General features: G+C 49.9%; 1 protein-coding gene across 2 annotated transcripts in view; it reads right to left on the bottom strand.

Moving 5' to 3' along the window:
• LOC138266478 (septin-2) overlaps positions 1-25781 on the bottom strand; it is a 242321-nt gene that overhangs the window by 87188 nt on the left and 129352 nt on the right. For both annotated transcript variants that reach the window (XM_069215313.1, XM_069215314.1), the window contains exon 9: positions 9736-9881. In XM_069215313.1, coding sequence (XP_069071414.1) covers positions 9736-9881 — 146 coding nt within the window. The remainder of the gene's footprint in view (positions 1-9735; positions 9882-25781) is intronic.

Consider the following 25781-nt stretch of genomic DNA (forward strand, 5'->3'; position numbering starts at 1 on the left):
GAGTTTACAAGACATGAAGAGTCTCTGCAGTGGAAAGAATCGACTGTCTGTCCTTGCGATATCTGGCAGCAGGGGGAGCTCGGCCCCTAGAGTTTACAAGACATGAAGAGTCTCTGCAGTGGAAAGAATCGACTGTCTGTCCTTGCGATGTCTGGCAGCAGGGGGAGCTCGGCCCCTAGAGTTTACAAGACATGAAGAGTCTCTGCAGTGGAAAGAATCGACTGTGTCCTTGCGATGTCTGGCAGCAGGGGGAGCTCGGCCCCTAGAGTTTACAAGACATGAAGAGTCTCTGCAGTGGAAAGAATCGACTGTCTGTCCCTGCGATGTCTGGCAGCAGGGGGAGCTCGGCCCCTAGAGTTTACAAGACATGAAGCGTCTTTGCAGTGGAAAGAATCGACTGTCTGTCCTTGCAATGTCTGGCAGCAGGGGGAGCTCGGCCCCTAGAGTTTACAAGACATGAAGAGTCTCTGCAGTGGAAAGAATCGACTGTGTCCTTGCGATGTCTGGCAGCAGGGGGAGCTCGGCCCCTAGAGTTTACAAGACATGAAGAGTCTCTGCAGTGGAAAGAATCGACTGTGTCCTTGCGATGTCTGGCAGCAGGGGGAGCTCGGCCCCTACACTCTACAAGACATGAAGAGTCCCTGCAGTGGAAAGAATCGACTGTGTCCTTGCGATGTCTGGCAGCAGGGGGAGCTCGGCCCCTAGAGTTTACAAGACATGAAGAGTCTCTGCAGTGGAAAGAATCGACTGTGTCCTTGCGATGTCTGGCAGCAGGGGGAGCTCGGCCCCTAGAGTTTACAAGACATGAAGAGTCTCTGCAGTGGAAAGAATCGACTGTCTGTCCTTGCGATGTCTGGCAGCAGGGGGAGCTCGGCCCCTACACTCTACAAGACATGAAGAGTCTCTGCAGTGGAAAGAATCGACTGTGTCCTTGCGATGTCTGGCAGCAGGGGGAGCTCGGCCCCTAGAGTTTACAAGACATGAAGAGTCTCTGCAGTGGAAAGAATCGACTGTGTCCTTGCGATGTCTGGCAGCAGGGGGAGCTCGGCCCCTAGAGTTTACAAGACATGAAGAGTCTCTGCAGTGGAAAGAATCGACTGTGTCCTTGCGATGTCTGGCAGCAGGGGGAGCTCGGCCCCTACACTCTACAAGACATGAAGAGTCTCTGCAGTGGAAAGAATCGACTGTCTGTCCTTGCGATGTCTGGCAGCAGGGGGAGCTCGGCCCCTAGAGTTTACAAGACATGAAGAGTCTCTGCAGTGGAAAGAATCGACTGTGTCCTTGCGATGTCTGGCAGCAGGGGGAGCTCGGCCCCTAGAGTTTACAAGACATGAAGAGTCTCTGCAGTGGAAAGAATCGACTGCGTCCTTGCGATGTCTGGCAGCAGGGGGAGCTCGGCCCCTAGAGTTTACAAGACATGAAACGTCTCTGCAGTGGAAAGAATCGACTGCGTCCTTGCGATGTCTGGCAGCAGGGGGAGCTCGGCCCCTAGAGTTTACAAGACATGAAGAGTCTCTGCAGTGGAAAGAATCGACTGCGTCCTTGCGATGTCTGGCAGCAGGGGGAGCTCGGCCCCTAGAGTTTACAAGACATGAAGCGTCTCTGCAGTGGAAAGAATCGACTGTGTCCTTGCGATGTCTGGCAGCAGGGGGAGCTCGGCCCCTAGAGTTTACAAGACATGAAGCGTCTTTGCAGTGGTAATAAAACCACCGACTGTCTCTCCCTGCGCTGTCTGTCAGCAGAGGGAGCTCGGCCCCTACTATTAGCAATACAAGAAGTGTCTCTGCAGTGGTAAGATAACCAGACCTGTGTGCAGACACTTGCAAACCTTAACACGGAACACAGAAAGCGCAAAAGGGAGAGTTCAGGAAATCAGCTGACACTTTTTGTGACTGGTGCCACGAAGTACGTTGTCACTACTTTGGTGGATTCCGACAAACAGGACAAAAGTGCTACTTCGTGGACTCTACTCCAGGCTGCTTTGTACGATGTCAATCCCAGCTCTACCCTTCACAACCTCGATTCCTTAAAGGCAACTTTCTTGATGGACCCCAAGGACGACTGTCCAAACTTTGTTTCATTGCTCTCAAAGGAAATGTGTGAGTGACAGAGAGAGAGAATCAACTAGGGGTGTCCGTCACCTTAGTGACCACGAGCACCCCCGGGGGTATCACCTCTAGCACTAGGATCAGCAGTCCACACCCCGTCGCCTGGAGGACACCGGTGTTTGGTCCTTTAGAGAGGAACAAGATCCCCGTAGCTTGGACCATCCGATTCCAAACATCACTGAGATGGCGCTCGAGATGCTGATCGTGAACTGTAACTTTGGACTGTCAATCGGGTTTCGGTGTTGATACTTTTGACTTCATTGTATTGTGAGATTTTTTTATTTGATTTACTGTACATATACTCTGTAAAGGCTTGCTCACGTGTTCTTCTGACTACGTAGCAGCTGTGGCCTGTGAGATTCCATCCTTCAGACTGCATCCAGTCTCTACGTCACATCGTCACATCAGGTCCTATAAACTAGGACTTGAGCACTCGACTAAGCAGTCCTACAAACTCGAGCACACTTTGGAGGCAGGGTTCAGCCTCAGACCACGTATCCTGCATTGTTGACAATAATGAACACTTTCTCCAGACCTCCTCAGCGTACAGACTGTCTGGGGCACACCACTGGTCAGGCAGGGCAGCGGGGCGCCTATTGGCTAATGTTGCACCTGGGGTCAAGTTCTCCAAGGCCTGGGGTCAAGTTCTCCAAGGCCTGGGGGCTGCGTGTGCAGTGTGTCCTTTAGGCGTCAGATATCTTTGTCTGCAGCTCACGGTCATGGGGGTCCTCTGGATTCTCTCACTGCAGGCGTCGTTGTGGGGGCTTGGAGGGGTCAACCAAGGGTGGGCTCTTGCTCCCAATTGCCTGGGGACCCTTTCTTGCTGGGTGGGCTATCTGGACACAGGCCGTGGGCGTCGGGTGCACAAGGGTCAGGACTCCTGCATCCGGAGTGAGGCGGGAGTCCTTGGTAGAAAGTTTCTTTGGGACAGAGCTGCTGTCCTCGGGAGTTCTTGGTACTTTTGGGTGCAGGGCAGACCTCAGGAGTTGGCAGAGGTCACTGGGCTGCTGGACGCGTTACTGTTCTTTTTGCAGGTTCTCTGAAGCAGGAGAAAGGCTAGTAGGGCTGGGGCCAAAGCAGTTGTCCTCTTCCTTCCTCTCTGCTGGGATTTTCAGCTTAGAGGTCCTCCTTCTTGTAGGTCGCCAGAATCTGCAGACCAATTTTAGAGCCTCACCCTTCATCTTTTGACTCTTCTCTTACGTACATGGGCCAAAGTCGGGGTCCCTGAAAAAAAGAATGTCCTAGAACCCTGTGCTGGGAATGCAGACCGAGACATGGTTAAGCCACAAGATACACCACTCCCTCTAGGTCCTAAGGTACGCTGCTCAACTGATCCAAAATGATCATGCCATCCTCGGGAATTTCTTACACACAAAGGGCCCAAGACATGCTCGGCTAGGAGGAATGTAAAACTTGAAGCTATCGGAGACAGAGGAGCAATCTGAGTGCTCTCTTTCACCCAGTAAATTTGAAGAATGAACTGCCTTACATACAGCAAACTATTATGGAACCTGTTGAAGTACCAATCAACTGATTGGAATAATTTTGTCACGTGCTGTGAATTCTACAGAAGCACATGTATGAAACATCTGCATGGGGAGTATGTGAGACACAGGCACAGAGATGTAAGTACTGTTGAAAGCTTCAGCTGTAATGTTTTTAAGATGCAAAATGGAAATGGGTTTGAACAAGTGCAGCAAATATCTTTGCAACAGAAGATGGATCGAACAGTTGAGGTACAGTCTAGTGACTAAGTTGCAGACTTTCAATCAATCAATCAGTTTTTGTAAAGCATGGCTTCTCACCCGTGAGGGTCTCAAGGCACTGAGGGGGGTGGGCGGGTGTGTGTGTGTGGGGGGGGGGGGGGGGGAGAGTAGGGGGGGGGTCTCATCCAAAGAGCCACGTCTTGAGGTTCTTCCTGAAGATGGTGAGCGATGGGCTTTGTCTAAGGTGCAGGGGGAGGATGTTCCAGCTCTTTGCTGTGATGTAGGTGAAGGATCGTTCTTCGGCAGTGGTTTTACGATTGCAAGGGATGGTGGACATGGCCATCTGGGTGGAGTGGAGGGATCTGGCGGCGGTGTGGAAGGAGACGCAGTGGTTCAGGTAGGTTGGTCCTGCGTTGGGTATGGCCTTGTACGTGTGGGTGAGTAGCTTGAAGGGGATTCGTTTCTCGACCGGATGCCAGTAGAGGGTTCTTTGGTGTTGGGAGATGTGTTCTCGGCGTGGGAGATCCAGGATGAGCCTGGCGGCGGCGTTCTGGATGAGTTGTAGTTTTTTGATGTTTCTAGTTGAGGTGCCAGCATAGCGGGCGTTGCCAAGCTTGCTTGTGACTAAGGCATGGGTGACTGTCCTGCAGCAGTCTGCTGGGATCCATCTGAAGATCTTTCGAAGTTTGCGGAGTGTGCGCCAGCAGGAGGAGGTGACTGAGTTTACCTGGCAGGTCATGGATACGGAGGAGTCAAGGATAATTTTGACTTTGATTTTGAGACTTTGGGATTCACATTCTAATTCTGGCTTCTACCTATAACCAAAGACTGAGATAAATTGTGCAATAAAAAAAAAAATTGTGACCCAAATATATAAATCCCCAGGTTGTGTACCCAGTCTTGATTTACCAGCAAAAGCCTGGGGGATCTACAATGCTACATCCATATACATGTAACGTGTCTGCGCCAGGAGGGCACAGATGTTGGTGTGGAGTAAGCTGCTGCCTTTTATGTGACAGTGTCGGCAACAGAGACGTACTTGATGTAATGGACTCGGGCAACTGGAGGGAGTGTACTCCCAAATCAGAAACAGGCTTGTGATCTCTTTCATCATCGGGGCGACAAGACTGCAATGCCTCAGTCTCTATCTGGAGAGATGTCAGCAGCAATGAAACATTCTTGAGGATGAAGAGATCCAGTCACAAAGATGGCAGAGGAGCCATCATGGTTGTGGGGCCAGAAGGCAGACTGTCAGCAGCACCCCTGGCCCTCAAGGAGGGAGAGGTTAGTTCACCAAGGCTAATCTGGAGGTTTATCGTGCTCTGATCGATACCCCGCTGCCCTTTTCTTGTCCCGAAGCCTCGCTACCCAAAAATAGAATTCTTGGTGGTGAAGCGGATGATAACAGAAGAGGGCCTGTTGAAGTTGGGACTATTGAATGGACAAACCCAATTAACGACCGGATATCATGCAGTGTCCCGTGCCTCTTACTTGCAAACTACAGTTCGGAATGATGGTGGTGCCATCCTCTTCTTTCTCTGAAAGGAAACCACAATGGTGCTGAGGCGGTGTGATTCTTAAATCCGCTTGAGATCTTAGCAACAGTTACACTGCCAGTCCCAAATGATGTGGATAGGCTATAGAAGTAATACGTTACTGCCCCAGAGTTAGGGCATATTCTTTTAAAGAACATGAATGCTAAAGCTTCCAGGGATACTAACAGACTTTTGACACGAGGGGCTACAGTAGAGGAGGATATGGGCGTTTTGCCGGCAAGGACGCTGGCAGTATCTGAGCAAGAACGTCCTGTGGTACCAGGTCAGCGATAAGGAGTTGTAGGAAGTTGGTTCTGTATGCACTATTTCAAAGTAAGGAATAGTATGCACAGAGTCCAAGGGTTCCCCTTAGAGGTAAGATAGTGGCAAAAAGAGATAATTCTAATGCTCTATTTTGTGGGAGTGTGGTCGAGCAGTAGGCTTATCAAAGGAGTAGTGTTACGCATTTGTTGTACATACACAAGCAATAAATGAGGAACACACACTCAGAGACAATTCCAGGCCAATAGGTTTTTGTATAGAAAAATATATTTTCTTAGTTTATTTTAAGAACCACAGGTTCAAGATTTACATGTAATACTTCAAATGAAAGGTATTGCAGGTAGGTACTTTAGGAACTTTGAATTAGCAAAATAGCATATACAGTTTTCACATAAATCACATATAGCTATTTTAAAACTAGACACTTAGTGCAATTTTCAACAGTTCCTGGGGGGAGTAAGAGTTTGTTAGTTTTTGCAGGTAAGTAAACCACCTACGGGGTTCAAGTTTGGGTCCAAGGTAGCCCACCGTTGGGGGTTCAGAGCAACCCCAAAGTTACCACACCAGCAGCTCAGGGCCGGTCAGGTGCAGAGGTCAAAGTGGTGCCCAAAACGCATAGGCTTCAATAGAGAAGGGGGTGCTCCGGTTCCAGTCTGCCAGCAGGTAAGTACCTGCGTCTTCGGAGGGCAGACCAGGGGGGTTTTGTAGGGCACCGGGGGGGGGGGGGGACACAAGTCCACACAGAAAGTACACCCTCAGCAGCGCGGGGGCGGCCGGGTGCAGTGTGCAAACACGCGTCGGGTTTTCAATAGGTTTCAATGGGAGACCAAGGGGTCTCTTCAGCGATGCAGGCCGGCAAGGAGGGGGAGGGGGGGGGGGGGGGGGGGGGGGGGCGGTCTCCTCGGGGTAGCCACCACCTGGGCAAGGGAGAGGGCCACCTGGGGGTCACTCCTGCACTGGAGTTCGGATCCTTCAGGTCCTGGGGGCTGCGAGTGCAGAGTCTTTACCAGGCGTCGGATCTTAGAAGCAGGCAGTCGCGGTCAGGGGGAGCCTCGGGATTCCCTCTGCAGGCGTCGCTGTGGGGGCTAAGGGGGGGCAACTCTGGCTACTCACGGTCTCGCAGTCGCCGGGGAGTCCTCCCTGAAGTGATTGTTCTCCACAAGTCGAGCCGGGGGCGTCTGGTGCAGAGTGTCAAGTTTCGCGCTTCTGGCGGGAAACGCAAGTTGTTTCAAAGTTGCTTCTTTGTTTCAAAGTTGCAGTCTTTGGTGAACAGGGCCGCTGTCCTCGGGAGTTCTTGGTCCTTCTAGAGCAGGGCAGTCCTCTGAGGATTCAGAGGTCGCTGGTCCCTGGGGAAAGCGTCGCTGGAGCAGTGTCTTTAGAAGGGGGGGAGACAGGCCGGTAGAGCTGGGGCCAAAGCAGTTGGTGTCTCCGTCTTCTCTGCAGGGTTTTTCAGCTTAGCAGTCCTTCTTCGTCTTAGGTTGCAGGAATCCGAGTTCCTAGGTTCTGGGGAGCCCGTAAATACTAAATTTAAGGGCGTGTTTAGGTCTGGGGGGTTAGTAGCCAATGGCTGCTAGCCCTGAGGGTGGGTACACCCTCTTTGTGCCTCCTCCCTGAGGGGAGGGGGGCACATCCCTAATCCTATTGGGGGAATCCTCCATCTGCAAGATGGAGGATTTCTAAAAGTTAGAGTCACCTCCGCTCAGGACACCTTAGGGGCTGTCCTGACTGGCCAGTGACTCCTCCTTGTTTTTCTCATTATCTCCTCCGGCCTTGCCGCCAAAAGTGGGGCCGTGGCGAAAGGGGGCGGGCAACTCCACTAGCTGGAGTGCCCTGTGGTGCTGTAACAAAGGGGGTGAGCCTTTGAGGCTCACCGCCAGGTGTTATAGTTCCTGCAGGGAGAGGTGTGAAGCACCTCCACCCAGTACAGGCTTTGTTACTAGCCACAGAGTGACAAAGGCACTCTCCCCATGTGGCCAGCAACATGTCTGGTGTGTGGCAGGCTGCTAGAACTAGTCAGCCTACACGGATAGTCGGTTAAGGTTTCAGGGGGCACCTCTAAGGTGCCCTCTGGGGTGTATGTTACAATAAAATGTACACTGGCATCAGTGTGCATTTATTGTGCTGAGAAGTTTGATACCAAACTTCGCAGTTTTCAGTGTAGCCATTATGGTGCTGTGGAGTTTGTGCATGACAGACTCCCAGACCATATACTCTTATGGCTACCCTGCACTTACAATGTCTAAGGTTTTGCTTAGGCACTGTAGGGGCATAGTGCTCATGCTCTTATGCCCTCACCTATGGTATAGTGCACCCTGCCTTAGGGCTGTAAGGCCTGCTAGAGGGGTGACTTATCTATACTTTATAGGCAGTGTGGGGTTGGCATGGCACCCTGAGGGGAGTGCCATGTCGACTTAGTCTTTTTATCCCCACTAGCACACACAAGCTAGTAAGCAGTGTGTCTGTGCTGAGTGAGGGGTCCTCAGGGTGGCATAAGACATGCTGCAGCCCTTAGAGACCTTCCCTGGCATCAGGGCCCTTGGTACCAGGGGTACCAGTTACAAGGGACTTACCTGGATGCCAGGGTGTGCCAATTGTGGAAACAAAAGTACAGGTTAGGGAAAGAACACTGGTGTTGGGGCCTGGTTAGCAGGCCTCAGCACACTTTCAAATCAAAACTTAGCATCAGCAAAGGCAAAAAGTCAGGGGGTAACCATGCCAAGGAGGCATTTCCTTACAGGAGTGTATAGGGCGTGATGATCGGGGAAAGGATATCGGGGGCAGGACAGAATTTCTGACATTCCCATCCTGGACCAGCAATTCTTTAAGGTCCACCAACATTTTGTTTCAAACAATTTTCAAGTAGCTGCTGCAGAAAGGACCAGGCTTGTTATGTTCCACTCAAATCATGCTTCTGGTTTTAAGTGCAGGCTCTGTTCAAACCCAATTGCCCAGTCGTTCTGAACCTGTGATCCGTGGACCCATATGATCTCTAACCATTATTTTCCGTCAATAATCTTACGCATTTTGAGCTAAATAACGGTTCCTTCTACGAATATAACAGTTTCATCTAGTAACAATAGTTGAAGTTTATGGCATTGCCTCCTCAATGTATTTGATGTGTGCATGCTTATATACATACATACACACCTACACAATCAAAAAACAGCATTACAAAAACGTTTGTAAGTTCAGGATGGAAAATGTGTGACTGCACAGTCACTGTTCACATTCAAACATGCTTTGACCATGATCTAACAACCAGCTTCTGACCAAAAACTATTTTTTGAACTGCTTTTGATGCTCTATAAAATCACATAGATCTGCCAGAGGTTCACCCACTGAGTGATCTCTACTGGTACACACAGGCAGAATGCCCAAACAGGCTGTACATTCTCCCACCCACTGCTTACATGGGCAGGCGTCTAGACACCAAGGGCCAGATGTATCAAAGGTTTTTTCCCATTCTGTGTCAATGGGAAAATGTGTTCGTACATATGGCCCCAAGCACCTACACTTCTTGTACTGGAAAGAGGGCATGTCTTCACATTTCAGCAGAGCTGATAGACTTCCACTGGGAAAGTACCACGTGCAAGCAAGCAGCAGGTGCTCTGACGTAAGCACCTGGTCTCTTAGCTTTTATGCAATAACTGTCCATCACCTTTTGACACAAAAACCCTGCATGGTCTCTAGTTTGTCCACACCAAGCTCAGCTGCTGCTTTATGTTTGGCAGAGGCCAATGTAAATCAAGTTACTTCTTCGATCTCACCACATCTGCTCATAGCTCTGATATAACAGGATTACCAATCGATTTGTGAGGACGACTTGGGTCTTACACCGGTGTGCGATTTGGTCTCTCATGTGAATAAGCAATTGCAGCAAATATTTTGTGTATTACTGCTGAGGTTCAAATGGCTTGGGGGTCCCTGGCATGTAGGTGCGATTCAATCGGGTCACAGAAGTCAAACGGTTAAGAACCACTGCAATAGACATTCAAATGAAATGGAGCACAGAGAAGCCTAGACGTGGTGGATGATGGAAAGACGGTGCATTTTTTGCTGCTAAGAGAAGGGGATGACCCATAAACAAGATATAGTGTAACTTACACCAGCATGGTGCGGAGCTTCAGGAAATCGTTGTGTTCTGGGTTTTCTACCTCCACCACACCCCACGGGTACAGCCGGCCGCGGATTTTCTTCCCCTTCACCTCAATAAGTTGGTTGGAACCAATGACTGCAAAGGGGATGCTTGCCTGGAAACAGGAGGAAAAAGTTGTAAGTGACAAACTCATCTGACATTGCAAAACTTCAAATGTGTCACGCCACGTCCTAGCTGATACTAATCCAATGCTTTGCAAGTATGGGGGTCGACAGCTACTGAACGCAAACATCTGAGAATAAAGGAACAGCTCTGTCAATATGCATTCTCGTAAAGAGTGTGTCCACTTCCCCTGCGGGCAACAGGTCACACTCACAACTGTATCCCTGCCTCCATGTAACTACCTGGCTACCATTAGTTTTGCTCAGTTCCCACAGTGAAAACCACCTTGTGTAGCCCTACCACCTCCCCTGGTAGCCACTGCAAACAAGCGACACGTCTTCCAAGCCTGGGTCTTCTTTAAGCCTCTGTGTCAAATCTGCACCCGCCCCTTGGCGCAAGTGTCCTTCCCATATTTCCTCCTCATCCAGCACTTTACACCATATTTTGCCCCAGACCTTGCCAGAGGAAGCTTTTTTCTCTCCTGTCCAATGTATTACCCCCACACATGTATATCAGTTACTTGCTATGTAGTTAGGTTTGTACCCTACAGGTCACTTACATACATGAACTGCATATGGTATGGATGGAAGGATCCGAGTCTGCAATGAGAGTAGATGGGTCGGACTGAAGAGTTTATGTCTTCGTTTGATGTAATTAATGTGTGCACTACATAACTTAACTCCTTGTAGGGGCTTTTTGACAGCGATAGCATGAAAGTGGAGCTGGTTGCAGAATGATCTGTGTTTGATAGAGTGCACCACCTGCTGCCATTTAGGTACAAGAACTTTCGGATTTATGACACTTTCACTCAAGGTGTTCACGCACAAACAATTCGGATGTGCCAACATGACCCTGTTTCTATGGTCTATCTGTGGCCTCAACACCAAGCAACTTTGTATTAAAACATTAGGACGTCCAGTGTCTGAAGAAGATGAGGTGGGGGGTGACACTTCAGGTCCCGATCTAGCAAGCCCAGTCTAGAGACCAGGTTCAAATGAAGACATCAACCAACATAATCCTACAGGCCAATCGGACTTCTCTCGAGGCAAAAATCAGGGAAGTAGCCACGGATGCTGTACTGCTGTGACAAGACCTGTGTAATGTGGTGGATCGCGTCAACAGCCATACTTGCAAAACCAAAGATATCCTGCATTCACTTGAGCCCACAGTGAAGCGTCTACTTAACGTGACCAGACAATTCAAGGAGACAGCAGAGGATGTAGAGGGCTGTGCATGCGATTATAAACTTCAAATAGTGGGGATTCCTGAGGGAGCAGAGGGTTCTAACCTGGAACAGTGGTTGCAGTCAAGGATAGCAGAAAAACATCTTTCAAGAATGGTCTATAATTAAGAGTTCAGACCTCTGCCATCGAGGCACCCTCCGGTTTCCCTTAAAAGACGACCTTTCAGTATGAAATTCCTAAATTATATGGATTGAGATATCACCAACTCATCTCACAAGGACTTATTCGCAATACTATATTTATAGATACTGCAACCTTTTACTTACAGGCACCTACCAACAAGCTCACATCTAAAAAGGGCAGGTATCAGTGACAGGTAGTGTCTCACATTTACTACTGGGCCAGATCCCATTCATAGATACTGCAACCTTTCATTTGCCAGTACCTACCCATGTGCTCACATCTCACACGGACTCACTAGACAGCACACAATCATAGATGCCACGGCCTTCCAATTACAGGCACCCATCCACCAGCTCACACTGAGTAATTGATCACTGATACTGAAGCCTTCTCTTGAAGGTACGTTTTCTACCTCCAGCTCCCATCTCTCATGCACTAAAAGATGAGGACACTCTGACACTGTAGCCTTCTCTAGATGGTAAACACCAGCGGTTCACATAACAGGCCAGCTTCTACTGACAGATATTGCAATATTTCACTTGCAGGTGCAACCATCAGCTCACATCCCACAAGGGCTAAGAGGTGGGACCTACAGACAGTTACTGCAGTCTTTCACTTCCAGGTGCACGTAGATACAGCAACCTTTAGGTTGCAAGCGCTAACCACCAGTTACTGCAGCAATCACCTCACATCTCGGATGGACTCTTAAGTAGCAACCACTGAGAAATACTGTCTCCTTTGTCTTGCAGGCGGGATGACCAGCTCACAGTTCAAATTCACTAACTGCATGGGCTTATTTCCCGTCTCTTCATGTCATAATTTAATTTATTCAGACACACCAGTCAATTTCCCTTCGCACAGAGAGCACCCAGCACAGTTGACTTCTAGACACACTGCTCCTGCATTCAAGCTTTTCAGAATACTGTTTCCTCAGCGCCTCTATTGTTCAATCCCTTTTCCTGCAGAAGGGTATAGAGTGCTGTGGCAACTTGTACTAAAGGTTGCTCTTCGAGGCAAACAGCAGATTACCTGTGGCATCAGCCAACCTTCAACTGAGGTCACTGCCACAGGTAGACAGCAGGGAACAAGCGATCAGCCAAGCCTATACTAAAGGTGTACTGCCTGAGACAAACAGTAGACAACCTGTGGTACGGTCACTGTTGGAGGTAGAGAATAGGGACCCAGAAATTTCAGTCAACCTGCCCTAGAATCAAATGCAAGAGGCAGACAGCATCTGTGAACATACATAGTGATCAATGTCAGAGGGAGACAGCAGGTCACTCTAAGGCACGTGTCTCCAAACAGTCGATCGGGAGCTACCAGTACACCTTCAGAGTAGCTCAAACCCTTAAGTTCATTTTTAAATACGCACAGTCTCACATTTTCCTTTTAAATTAAGGGCAGGCTGTGTTGATTTTACATTATCATCAGGCTGCAGATAGCAGGGCCTGGTAACGAGCAGTGCTCAGTCAGATATATGATCCAGGGTGGGGCACAGAGGTGAAGAACTGAAGTACCGAGATATTTAAATTTTAAATAGAAGTCCCTGTTAGCTCAGTATTGGAATGGGAGAACAAAATGAGGTTCCTGAATGCTTTTAAATGCGAGAAAATGAAAATGAAAAGTTACCTTAATGAGTAACTCTTCATTTGAATTTTCTCCCATTTAAAAGTGATGCATTTACAAGCAGCAGACCTTTTGTTCCCAGTGGCAATTAGAGCGGAATATATGATTGCCAGTACCCTTTGTAATATACTTATTTCTAGTTCTTAAAATTGCCTGCAATTTGTTTTTTTTTTATCACTTTTTAATCTCAATGGTGCCTGATTGTTTTTAACTTTTACTGCTTGTTAGGGTGTGTGATTTCCCTATTACACCCCTGATACCTGTGTTCAGAGGTATCAGTCGGGTTTTACCTGCCTTGTGCAGCTGTGATATATTTTTCCTAAAATCTCCATAAGGTCTCTGCTAGGTAGCACTTCGCTCTACTCACACGGGGAGAGGAAGGGGGAGTCGATTAAGGAAATCATAGAAGAATGGCAATACATCGCCTGTAACAGGTGCCATTTTTCCTCCTTGTTTTGGTGCTTCTTTGAGCCACCATTTTGGGCTTCGGCTAGTTGTTCTGTTTGTGGCCTCCCTGATCCCATATAAGGGTCATGATGCAGCGGACGCGCCACTGGCAAACTGGGACCAGGGGCCACAGATGCTGCCGCTCATCATCAAGAAAAGGTAGCATATAATGCTAGCCAACTGTATGCCCTCAGAATCGCCACACCTGAGGCATGTCATCACTCCATTGACCCTAGTTCATCGATTTGGTCCTGCAATAGATGTATGTAAGTGGTCTTCCCGGCCAGAAGCTAGCCGGTCTCAAGGGAATTATATGGTGTCAGTTAGGAAGCTGCTTTTAGCTAACAGCCGGTCCTTATCTGCGCATAAACTTGATATTCAATGTTTATTGAGCGATGATTTAGCACTGGGCCTTTTTTTTTTTTTTTTTTTTTAAACAGAAACTTGGCTCCATTAGGAGTCTGCCCCGGACATGGTTTTTGCACTTCCTCCAGGCTACCTGATAAGCAGGTTAGATAGGACGAACGCCAGAAGTGGTGGGATCGCCGTTATCGATAGGGACCACAGTTAAATCCTCCTCCATGCCGCTGACTATTCTTGGCTGTGAAAGTATGTTTTTTTCCTTTAGCACTGAACCCAACTTTTACGCTCCCAGGAATTTTAGTTTACCGACCGCCGGGTCCCCATGATCATTTTATTCAAGCCCTTCCCGAGTTGGTCTCAGATCTAGTCTTTAGCAAACCTAATTTCACTCTTCTTGGAGATTTTAATATCCACGCAGATGATGTGAACGATGCCGCCGCCAAGAGCCTTCTCTCTGATCTCGCGGTGCAGGACCTTATACAGCTGGTCCGCAGCCCCACACACACCAAGGGACACAATTGATCTTGTAGTTCGCAATATCACAGATTTAAGGGCTCAGACCCTTGCATGGTCTGACCATTTTCTAGCTTCTCTGAAACTCCATATTGCCTCTGTTTCAATCCCTCTGTCTCTGAGCAGGCGAAAGGGCTGCCACTGGCCCAACCTTAACCTTAGAGAATGGACTACCACACTTGAAAATTCTAGACCTGACCCCTCGGATCAAATTAACCTATTGTCAGACAGATTCAATGAATGGATTTCCAACTCATTGGATACTGTACTGCCAGCAGAGACCACCACAAGAGGACCTCTTAATAAGGAATCCCCTTTCTTCACCCCTCATTTACAGCAGTAAAAAAGAGGAGTGAAAACGCCTGGAGAGCAGGTGGAGAAAGTGTAACGATAACATCACAAAATCCAAAAAAAGGAAAGCGATCAGAAATTTCCTTGCAGAAATAAGATCTACTCGGGCTACTTATTATGCAACTAATATAGAACAGTCCTCTAACTCTCCTAAATACATTTTTCTAATTTTTTAAGAGATTGTTCAGCCTGCCTCTTCTTCTGACCTTATTGAGGCCTCCTTGGAATACAGTAGCAATCTTGCCTCCTTCTTTCACAAGAAGATACTAGACATTTATTCGGCCTTCCCTGACAAGCCTGCCCAGGAAGTCGATCAAGCCAGTCAGGTTATGGCTCGACAATCGATGGCCTCTCTCTTGCACATCCTCTCCTCACGGAAGAATCTGTGAGAAGTCTTCTCCATTCTATAAAGTCTGGGTCCACTTTGGACCTGGTGCCTCCCCACATTCTTGCCCTGAGGTCAGCCATCATCGCCCCCGTCTTTAGTAATCTACTTAATTTATCCCTCACAACTGGCCAGATTCCGCCTCATTGGAAACACGCAATAGTCACACCACTGCTAAAAAAGCCTCATCTTGATGCAGCTCTTTTTAACAACCATTGGCCGATCTCTTTGCTTCCTGCTGTTTCCAAACTGGTCGAAACAAACAGGTCAATAGACATCTTTCAGGCTTTCTTGAGGACCACGAGATTTTACATCCTACTCAAATGGGTTTCAGACCTCAACACAGAACCGGGTTTGCTCTGCTTGCAGTAGTGGAAGACCTAAGATGACATCTTGATCGAGGATGCTCTGCTGCCATCATTCTCCTGGATCTTAGCACGGCTTTTGATACCGTAGAACATACCATTCTGGTACAAATAATTTTTCAGGCTGGTATCAATGGCTGCGCTTTAAATTAGCTGTCCTTTCTGGAGAAACGCACTTTCAAAGATCTGGATCGATCATGCCTTTCCAACAGCTTATACCTTACCTGTTGGGGTGCCTCAGGGATCCTCCCTGAGCCCCACATTGTTTAATCTGCATATGTATCCTCTGGCTGAGATTGTAGAACCTTATGGTTTGTCGTTGGTTTCTTATGCTGACGACACCCAGTTGGTGTTCTTCTCCAGAAACACGAACTTGGATCAATCTCAACTAACACCCTGTCTTCAAACGGTAGCTAGATGGATGGCTGACTGCAAACTCAAACTAAATGAAGACAAGACGAGATAATGTTATTAGGGAGCAATCTTCTTTATAGGTCCCCTTCTCCAGTCCCTGAAGGGCTGGAAAGTTTACCTCCACCGAAAGAAACAATAAAAAGTCTGGGAGTGTGGTTGAACTCCTGCTTCACCATTGATTACCAATCAAAATATCTGGCTGCCACCTGATTCAGACTGCTACGGCTATTAAAGAAAACTTTTAATGTTTCTAGCCAAAAAGCTTATCGTTCAAGCTCTCATAATATTGCGCTTGGACAATGGGAATGCTCTTTACTTCAGCCCCCCCAGTATGTGGTAAAGAGACTTCAGGTTGCACAGAATGCTGCCGCACGTCTCCTTTTGAGTCTTCCTAGATATCAATCGGTCAAACCTTCTATAGTTTCCCTCCATTGGCTTCCGGTGGAACAACATATAAACTTTAAAGCCCTCTGCATTATGCATTGAGCACTGCATAACAGGGGCCCTGCTCTTCTGAGGCCCATGGCCTTCCATTACACCCCTTATAGGTCCCTCAGATCCTGGATGGCCTCTTTGATGAAGATCCCTCTTGTTAAGAGAACACAATGGGGGCGGTAAATCCATGGCTCATAAAACTGCCAAACTTTGGAGCACCCTCCCTTTGGGGCTTCGTCAAACCAGTCATGAACATTTCTTTTACAGGATTTGGAAAATGTGGCTGTTCAGGGCTTAACTATGTATCCAGCAGTCTATTCTGTTCCGCTCTAGCACTGGGAGGCCTTTGGGCAGCCATGCTCTTTATAAATCTGCTAAACTAAACTAAACTAAACTAAACTAAACACTGAAAAGAACCACGATTTTTACGCCCGGCTCAGTAGCGCTCAAGCACTGCTCTTCTCGTCATGTCGTAATCTATTCTGTGGGCTTTAACCATGCCCATCACTTTCATTAATTCCTGGGCCTGCCTATAAAACATTTCTGGATTTCTATGCAAATGCTTTACGTTTGTCCCGCCTTGAGGCGGCCTTGTTACGCCTTGCAGACTGACAATGTTACACGGATTATTGCAAGACTGGCCATATACTTTCGTGGGTGCGCACTACTTTTTTCTTTTGCCTCGCTGCGTGTTGGCCATGGCGATTTGAAGTTTCATACAGCGCGAACTACATCAGAGGTTTTGCAGTGCTTTGCATGAGTATCAGTTACACTGCTACAGAATCAGAGTCATTTTAATTTTTCTTTTGTCTCTCCCCGCTGGTGTCACTGGGGCCTATTTCTGCTGAAATCGGCCCTCCACACTATCGAATGGCATTTCTGGAAAGCTTTTTAATTTTGTGAAGTTTTCTAACAGAGTGTATATGCTAATTGCTGGCCCGCCTTTTTTTCTGTTCTGTCTTTTAAAGGCTTCACATCACCCAACAGCCTCAATTATTGTTCTGCCTTTCCTGTCTTTTTTGGGTGGGCATTGAAGGTGTTAAGTTAATGTTTGCATTCTTTCAACAGTTATTAATTTAACTCTTCTGCTGCGTATATTGTGGTTTCTGTGACCATTGAGAGAACTGTTTACTTTTACAGGCAATCACACCTTTTCTCTGTGCTGTACTCAAGCCCTTTAAAAACACGTTTTAATACCACATCCCTTTGAATGGTATTCTCTGTCACTTTCACTCTACTTTCGTGCGAGTGAAAGGCGTTGCCTTGCATAATGATGTATTCGACCCCTTTGAAGATATCTGATAAGTCAATGCCAAGTTATTCTTAATGTGGCGCAGGTGAGGAGTCAGCGGAAATGTGCAAAGCTTCTATGTCTGTGGCCTGTGTTTTCATCAGTGACCTAGGAATAGCTAGCCTCATATCCTACTTGATTTGTTGATCTTTATCCTAAAACCTTAACCCTTTAATGCCACTACCAAATTTAATTAATGTTTGCTGCGATGTCCTGGTACTAACAAACACAAGATCTGGTAAGCCCCTTGCATGCAATGATATAACTTCCCTGCCTGTTGTACCTAAGCAGATGAAACGGGTTGCTGAGCATTTTTAACCTCTCTGTCGTATTTATTCATTGACAGTAATAACTGACAATTGTAGGAAGCTGAAGCCTCCTTAAAACAGCTCAATGACTATGCTGATTACCATTGATAAATATGATACCACTGGCTAGTCTCATCTTTACCATTAAATCGCTAACATCTGCAATAATGCCTTACGAAACGGCTTTCACAGCTGCAGGGCATTGCTATGGCATTTGTTGTGTGTGTATGCCTAGACAACACACAGGACCTTGCGGCTGATTTAGAATGTGGCTGACGAGGAAATCCAACATAAAGACAATGGAGTACCCTGTCCACCAAACTTTCACCAAAAGTTTCATAAAGACAGACCTCAAAATAATAAATAAAAGATATAATAAATGCAATATTTCTTTTTTTCAGCAGATATAGGAAGGAGGTAAATGGAAGTGCTTTAGTTCTAGGCAGGGCCACTGGAATTATGTGGCAGTGAGGACCATATTATGCGCAGGGTTGACCAATTTATGAGGCAAGAAAAGTCCAGTTATGCATTTACAACGCCAATAGCTCTACATCAAGCAAATGCTAGATCTATTGCATTGCAAATGCTTGTTTTAAATGGGAGAAATTTAAAGTAGCGAAAAATATTTCTATGAAACATTTAGTCTATGTCTTTCTCCGCTCCCAATTAAGCGAATTAAGTCTTAATGTTTTATGAGGCATGTTTCTTCACTTAAAACTCCTTCCATTTAAACAAATGGCTGTATTTTTCTATTATAAATATGGCACCCTCTTTACAGACCTCTGAGAGCAAGATGCCTGGTGTCTGTAAATGTGGCACTTGGAAATGGAAGAAAATTTAAATGATGAGTTTTATGGAATCCATATAAGCAAAGTTAACTCTTCAGTTTATTTTTTGACCATTTCAAAGTGTCACCTTTACACACCGCAGGCATATTCCTCCAGTGATTGGTAGACAGTGCCATATTTATCACTGAAAAAACCAACCATTATTTAAGTGGAGAAATTTAAAGTGTAAAAAAATGTTCCATATTGTGAACATTTTTGCAGAACATTTTTCTGCACTTTAAAGTTATCCCATTTTTAAAAAACGGTTCTTTGTTTGAGTTAAACATGCAACGGTGCCACATATGGCGAAAGGTATGTCCTGTGCCACAAGTACATACAACACAGGCTCTCAGTCACTCATACACACATCCTGTTTATACACACATGTTCATACATGCCCAAAGACCACACACTCACTGACATACATTCCAGCCCTGTCATACTGCCCCTAGTCAAAGTATTTTGTTCAACCCGCAGTATATGGCTCTATGGACGTTTTGTTTAAAGTCAATTAAGCTGGGCGTAGGGTGTCAGGTAACAATTCGAGTTCCTTAACCTTCAATAGCTCGCAATAATTTTCACTGATCATTCTTACTACAGAAAAGGGTGGAGACCCCTGCTCTAAAGCATGGGTCAAATTATACTGGAAGACACTGCCAGGGGCAGAATTATTGCCATCAGTGAACCTCCACTAGAAATCACTGCCAGAGGCAGACAGCAGGCGCCGAGGGCATCAGCCAATCTACACCAGAGGTCACTGCCAGAGGCAGACAGCAGGCACTCTTACATCAGCCAATCTACACCAGAGGTCACTGCCAGAGGCAGACAGCAGGCACCGAGGGCATCAGCCAACCTACACTAGAGGTCTCTGCCAGAGGCAGACAGCAGGCACTGAGGGCATCAGCCAATTTACACCAGAGGTCGCTGTCAGAGGCAGACAGCAGGCACCGAGGGCATCAGCCAATCTACACCAGAGGTCACTGCCAGAAGCAGACAGCAGGCACTCTTGGCATCAGCCAATCTACACCAGAGGTCACTGCCAGAGGCACACAGCAGGCACTCTTGGCATCAGCCAATCTACACTAGAGGTCACTGCCAGAGGCAGACAGCAGGCACCGAGGGCATCAGCCAATCTACACTAGAGGTCACTGGCAGAAGCAGACAGCAGGCACTGAGGGCATCAGCCAATCTACACTTGAGCTCACTGCCAGAGGCAGACAGCAGGCACCAACGGCATCAGCCAATCTACACTAGAGGTCACTGCCAGAAGCAGACAGGAGGCACCGAGGGCATCAGCCAATCTACACCAGAGGTCACTGCCAAAGGCAGACAGCAGGCACCGAGGGCATCAGCCAATCTACACCAGAGGTCACTGCCAGAGGCACACAGCAGGCACTCTTGGCATCAGCCAATCTACACCAGAGGTCACGGCCAGAAGCAGACAGCAGGCGCCGAGGTCATCAGCCAATCTACACTAGAGGTCACTGCCAGAGGCAGACAGCAGGCACTGAGGGCATCAGCCAATCTACACCAGAGGTCATGGCCAGAAGCAGACAGCAGGTACCGTGGGCATCACCCAATCTCCACCAGAGGTCACTGCCAGAGGCAGACAGCAGGCACTGAGGGCATCAGCTAATCTACACCAGAGGTCACGACCAGAAGCAGACAGCAGTCACTCTTGGCATCAGCCAATCTACACCAGAGGTCACTGCCAGAAGCAGACAGCAGGCACCGAGGGCATCAGCCAATCTACACCAGAGGTCACTGCCAGAGGCAGACAGCAGGCACCGAGGGCATCAGCCAATCTACACACAAGCTCACTGCCAGAGGCACATAGCAGGCACCGAGGGCATCAGCCAATCTACACCAGGGGGTCACTGCCAGAGGCAGACAGCAGGCACCTAGGGCATCAGCCAATCTACACCAGAGGTCACTGCCAGAGGCAGACAGCAGGCACCGAGGGCATCAGCCAATCTACACCAGAGGTCACTGCCAGAGGCAGACATCAGGCACCGAGGGCATCAGCCAATCTACATCAGAGGTCACTGCCAGAGGCAGACAGCAGGCACAGAGGGCATCAGCTAATCTACACTTGAGCTCACTGCCAGAGGCAGACAGCAGGCACCGAGGGCATCAGCCAATCTATACTTGAGGTCACTGCCAGAGGCACACAGCAGACACCGAGGGCATCAGCCAATCTACACTAGAGGTCACGGCCAGAGACGCACAGCAGGCACCGAGGGCATCAGCCAATCTATACCAGAGGTCACTGCCAGAGGCAGACAGCAGGCACCGAGGGCATCAGCCAATCTACACCAGAGGTCACTGCCAGAGGCAGACAGCAGGCACCGAGGGCATCAGCCAATCTACACCAGAGGTCACTGTCAGAGGCAGACAGCAGGCACTCTTGGCATCAGCCAATCTACACCAGAGGTCACGGCCAGAGGCAGACAGCAGGCACCGAGGGCATCAGCCAATCTACACCAGAGGTCACTGCCAGAGGTAGACAGCAGGCACTCTTGGCACCAGCCTATCTACACTAGAGGTCACTGCCAGAGGCAGACAGCAGGCACTCTTGGCATCAGCCAATCTACACCAGGGGTCACTGCCAGAGGCAGACCGCAGGCACTCTTGGCATCAGCCAATCTACACCAGAGGTCACTGCCAGAGGCAGACAGCAGGCACTTTTAGCATCAGCCAATCTACACCAGGGGTCACTGCCAGAGGCAGACAGCAGGCACTCTTGGCATCAGCCAATCTACACTAGAGGTCACGGCCAGAGGCACACAGCAGGCACCGAGGGCATCAGCCAATCTATACCAGAGGTCACTGCCAGAGGCAGACAGCAGGCACCGAGGGCATCAGCCAATCTACACCAGAGGTCACTGTCAGAGGCAGACAGCAGGCACTCTTGGCATCAGCCAATCTATACCAGAGGTCACTGCCAGAGGCAGACAGCAGGCACCGAGGGCATCAGCCAATCTACACCAGAGGTCACTGCTAGAGGTAGACAGCAGGCACTCTTGGCACCAGCCAATCTACACCAGAGGTCACTGCCAGAGGCAGACAGCAGGCACCGAGGGCATCGGCCAATCTACACCAGAGGTCACTGCCAAAGGCAGACAGCAGGCACTCTTGGCATCAGCCAATCTACACCAGGGGTCACTGTCAGAGGCAGACAGCAGGCACTCTTGGCATCAGCCAATCTACACTAGAGGTCACGGCCAGAGGCACACAGCAGGCACCGAGGGCATCAGCCAATCTATACCAGAGGTCACTGCCAGAGGCACACAGCAGGCACCGAGGGCATCAGCCAATCTATACCAGAGGTCACTGCCAGAGGCACACAGCAGGCACCGAGGGCATCAGCCAATCTATACCAGAGGTCACTGCCAGAGGCAGACAGCAGGCACCGAGGGCATCAGCCAATCTACACCAGAGGTCACTGTCAGAGGCAGACAGCAGGCACTCTTGGCATCAGCCAATCTACACCAGAGGTCACGGCCAGAGGCAGACAGCAGGCACTCTTGGCATCAGCCAATCTATACCAGAGGTCACTGCCAGAGGCAGACAGCAGGCACCGAGGGCATCAGCCAATCTACACCAGAGGTCACTGCCAGAGGTAGACAGCAGGCACTCTTGGCACCAGCCAATCTACACCAGAGGTCACTGCCAGAGGCAGACAGCAGGCACTCAGGGCATCAGCCAATCTACACCAGAGGTCACTGCCAAAGGCAGACAGCAGGCACTCTTGGCATCAGCCAATCTACACCAGAGGTCACTGCCAGAGGCAGACAGCAGGCACCGAGGGCATCAGCCAATCTACACCAGAGGTCACTGCCAGAGGCAGACAGCAGGCGCCGAGGGCATCAGCTAATCTACACCAGAGGTCACTGCCAGAGGCAGACATCAGGCACCGAGGGCATCAGCCAATCTACATCAGAGGTCACTGCCAGAGGCAGACAGCAGGCACAGAGGGCATCAGCTAATCTACACTTGAGCTCACTGCCAGAGGCAGACAGCAGGCACCGAGGGCATCAGCCAATCTATACTTGAGGTCACTGCCAGAGGCACACAGCAGACACCGAGGGCATCAGCCAATCTAGACTAGAGGTCACGGCCAGAGACGCACAGCAGGCACCGAGGGCATCAGCCAATCTATACCAGAGGTCACTGCCAGAGGCAGACAGCAGGCACCGAGGGCATCAGCCAATCTACACCAGAGGTCACTGCCAGAGGCAGACAGCAGGCACCGAGGGCATCAGCCAATCTACACCAGAGGTCACTGTCAGAGGCAGACAGCAGGCACTCTTGGCATCAGCCAATCTACACCAGAGGTCACGGCCAGAGGCAGACAGCAGGCACCGAGGGCATCAGCCAATCTACACCAGAGGTCACTGCCAGAAGTAGACAGCAGGCACTCTTGGCACCAGCCTATCTACACTAGAGGTCACTGCCAGAGGCAGACAGCAGGCACTCTTGGCATCAGCCAATCTACACCAGGGGTCACTGCCAGAGGCAGACCGCAGGCACTCTTGGCATCAGCCAATCTACACCAGAGGTCACTGCCAGAGGCAGACAGCAGGCACTTTTAGCATCAGCCAATCTACACCAGGGGTCACTGCCAGAGGCAGACAGCAGGCACTCTTGGCATCAGCCAATCTACACTAGAGGTCACGGCCAGAGGCACACAGCAGGCACCGAGGGCATCAGCCAATCTATACCAGAGGTCACTGCCAGAGGCAGACAGCAGGCACCGAGGGCATCAGCCAATCTACACCAGAGGTCACTGTCAGAGGCAGACAGCAGGCACTCTTGGCATCAGCCAATCTATACCAGAGGTCACTGCCAGAGGCAGACAGCAGGCACCGAGGGCATCAGCCAATCTACACCAGAGGTCACTGCCAGAGGTAGACAGCAGGCACTCTTGGCACCAGCCAATCTACACCAGAGGTCACTGCCAGAGGCAGACAGCAGGCACCGAGGGCATCAGCCAATCTACACCAGAGGTCACTGCCAAAGGCAGACAGCAGGCACTCTTGGCATCAGCCAATCTACACCAGGGGTCACTGCCAGAGGCAGACAGCAGGCACTCTTGGCATCAGCCAATCTACACTAGAGGTCACGGCCAGAGGCACACAGCAGGCACCGAGGGCATCAGCCAATCTATACCAGAGGTCACTGCCAGAGGCACACAGCAGGCACCGAGGGCATCAGCCAATCTATACCAGAGGTCACTGCCAGAGGCACACAGCAGGCACCGAGGGCATCAGCCAATCTATACCAGAGGTCACTGCCAGAGGCAGACAGCAGGCATCGAGGGCATCAGCCAATCTACACCAGAGGTCACTGTCAGAGGCAGACAGCAGGCACTCTTGGCATCAGCCAATCTACACCAGAGGTCACGGCCAGAGGCAGACAGCAGGCACTCTTGGCATCAACCAATCTACACCAGAGGTCACTGCCAGAAGCAGACAGCAGGAGCCGAGGGCATCAGCCAATCTACACCAGAGGTCACTGCCAGAGGTAGACAGCAGGCACTCTTGGCACCAGCCAATCTACACCAGAGGTCACTGCCAGAGGCAGACAGCAGGCACTCAGGGCATCAGCCAATCTACACCAGAGGTCACTGCCAAAGGCAGACAGCAGGCACTCTTGGCATCAGCCAATCTACACCAGAGGTCACTGCCAGAGGCAGACAGCAGGCACTCTTGGCATCAGCCAATCTACACTAGAGGTCACTGCCAGAGGCAGACAGCAGGCACCGAGGGCATCAGCCAATCTACACCAGAGGTCACTGCCAGAGGCAGACAGCAAGCACCGAGGGCATCAGCCAATCTACACCAGGGGTCACTGCCAGAGGCAGACAGCAGGCACCAAGGGCATCAGCCAATCTACACCAGAGGTCACTGCCAGAGGCAGACAGCAGGCACTCTTGGCATCAACCAATCTACACCAGAGGTCACTGCCAGAAGCAGACAGCAGGAGCTGAGGGCATCAGCCGTCACTGCCAGAGGCAGAGAGCAGGCACCGAGGGCATCAGCCAATGTACACCAGAGGTCACTGCCAGAAGCAGACAGCAGGCACTCTTGGCATCAGCCAATCTACACCAGGGGTCACTGCCAGAGGCAGACAACAGGCACCGAGGGCATCAGCCAATCTACACCAGAGGTCACTGCTAGAGGCAGACAGCAGGCACTCTTGGCATCAGCCCATCTACAACAGAGGTCACTGCCAGAAGCAGACAGCAGGCACCGAGGGCATCAGCCAATCTACACCAGAGGTCACTGCCAGAGGCAGACAGCAGGCACCGAGGGCATCAGCCAATCTACACCAGAGGTCACTGTCAGAGGCAGACAGCAGGCACTCTTGGCATCAGACAATCTACACCAGAGGTCACTGCCAGAGGTCACTGCCAGAGGCAGACAGCAGGCACTCTTGGCATCAGCCAATCTACACTAGAGGTCACTGCCAGAGGCACACAGCAGGCACCGAGGGCATCAGCCAATCAACATCAGAGGTCACTGCCAGAGGCAGACAGCAGGCACCGAGGGCATCACCCAATGTACACTAGAGGTCACTGCCAGAGGCAGACAGCAGGCACTCTTGGCATCAGCCAATCTACACCACAGGTCACTGCCAGAGGCACACAGCAGGCACTCTTGCATCAGCCAATCTACACCAGAGGTCACTGCCAGAGGCAGACAGCAGGCACCGAGGGCATCAGCCAATCTACACCAGAGGTCACTGCCAGAAGCAGACAGCAGGAACCGAGCGCATCAGCCAATCTACACCAGAGGTCACGGCCAGAAGCAGACAGCAGGCACCGAGGGCATCAGCCAATCTACACCAGAGGTCACGGCCAGAGGCAGACAGCAGGCACCGAGGGCATCAGCCAATCTACACCAGAGGTCACGGCCAGAGGCAGACAGCAGGCACAGAGGGCATCAGACAATCTACACCAGAGGTCACTGCCAGAGGCAGACAGCAGGCACTGAGGGCATCAGACAATCTACACCAGAGCTCACTGCCAGAGGCAAACAGCAGGCACCGTGGGCATCAGCCAATCTACACTTGAGCTCACTGCCAGAGGCAGACAGCAGGCACCAACGGCATCAGCCAATCTACACTAGAGGTCACTGCCAGAAGCAGACAGCAGGCACCGAGGGCATCAGCCAATCTACGCCAGAGGTCACTGCC

This window comes from Pleurodeles waltl, chromosome 11 (assembly GCF_031143425.1).
Source record: "Pleurodeles waltl isolate 20211129_DDA chromosome 11, aPleWal1.hap1.20221129, whole genome shotgun sequence".
NCBI lineage: Eukaryota > Metazoa > Chordata > Amphibia > Caudata > Salamandridae > Pleurodeles > Pleurodeles waltl.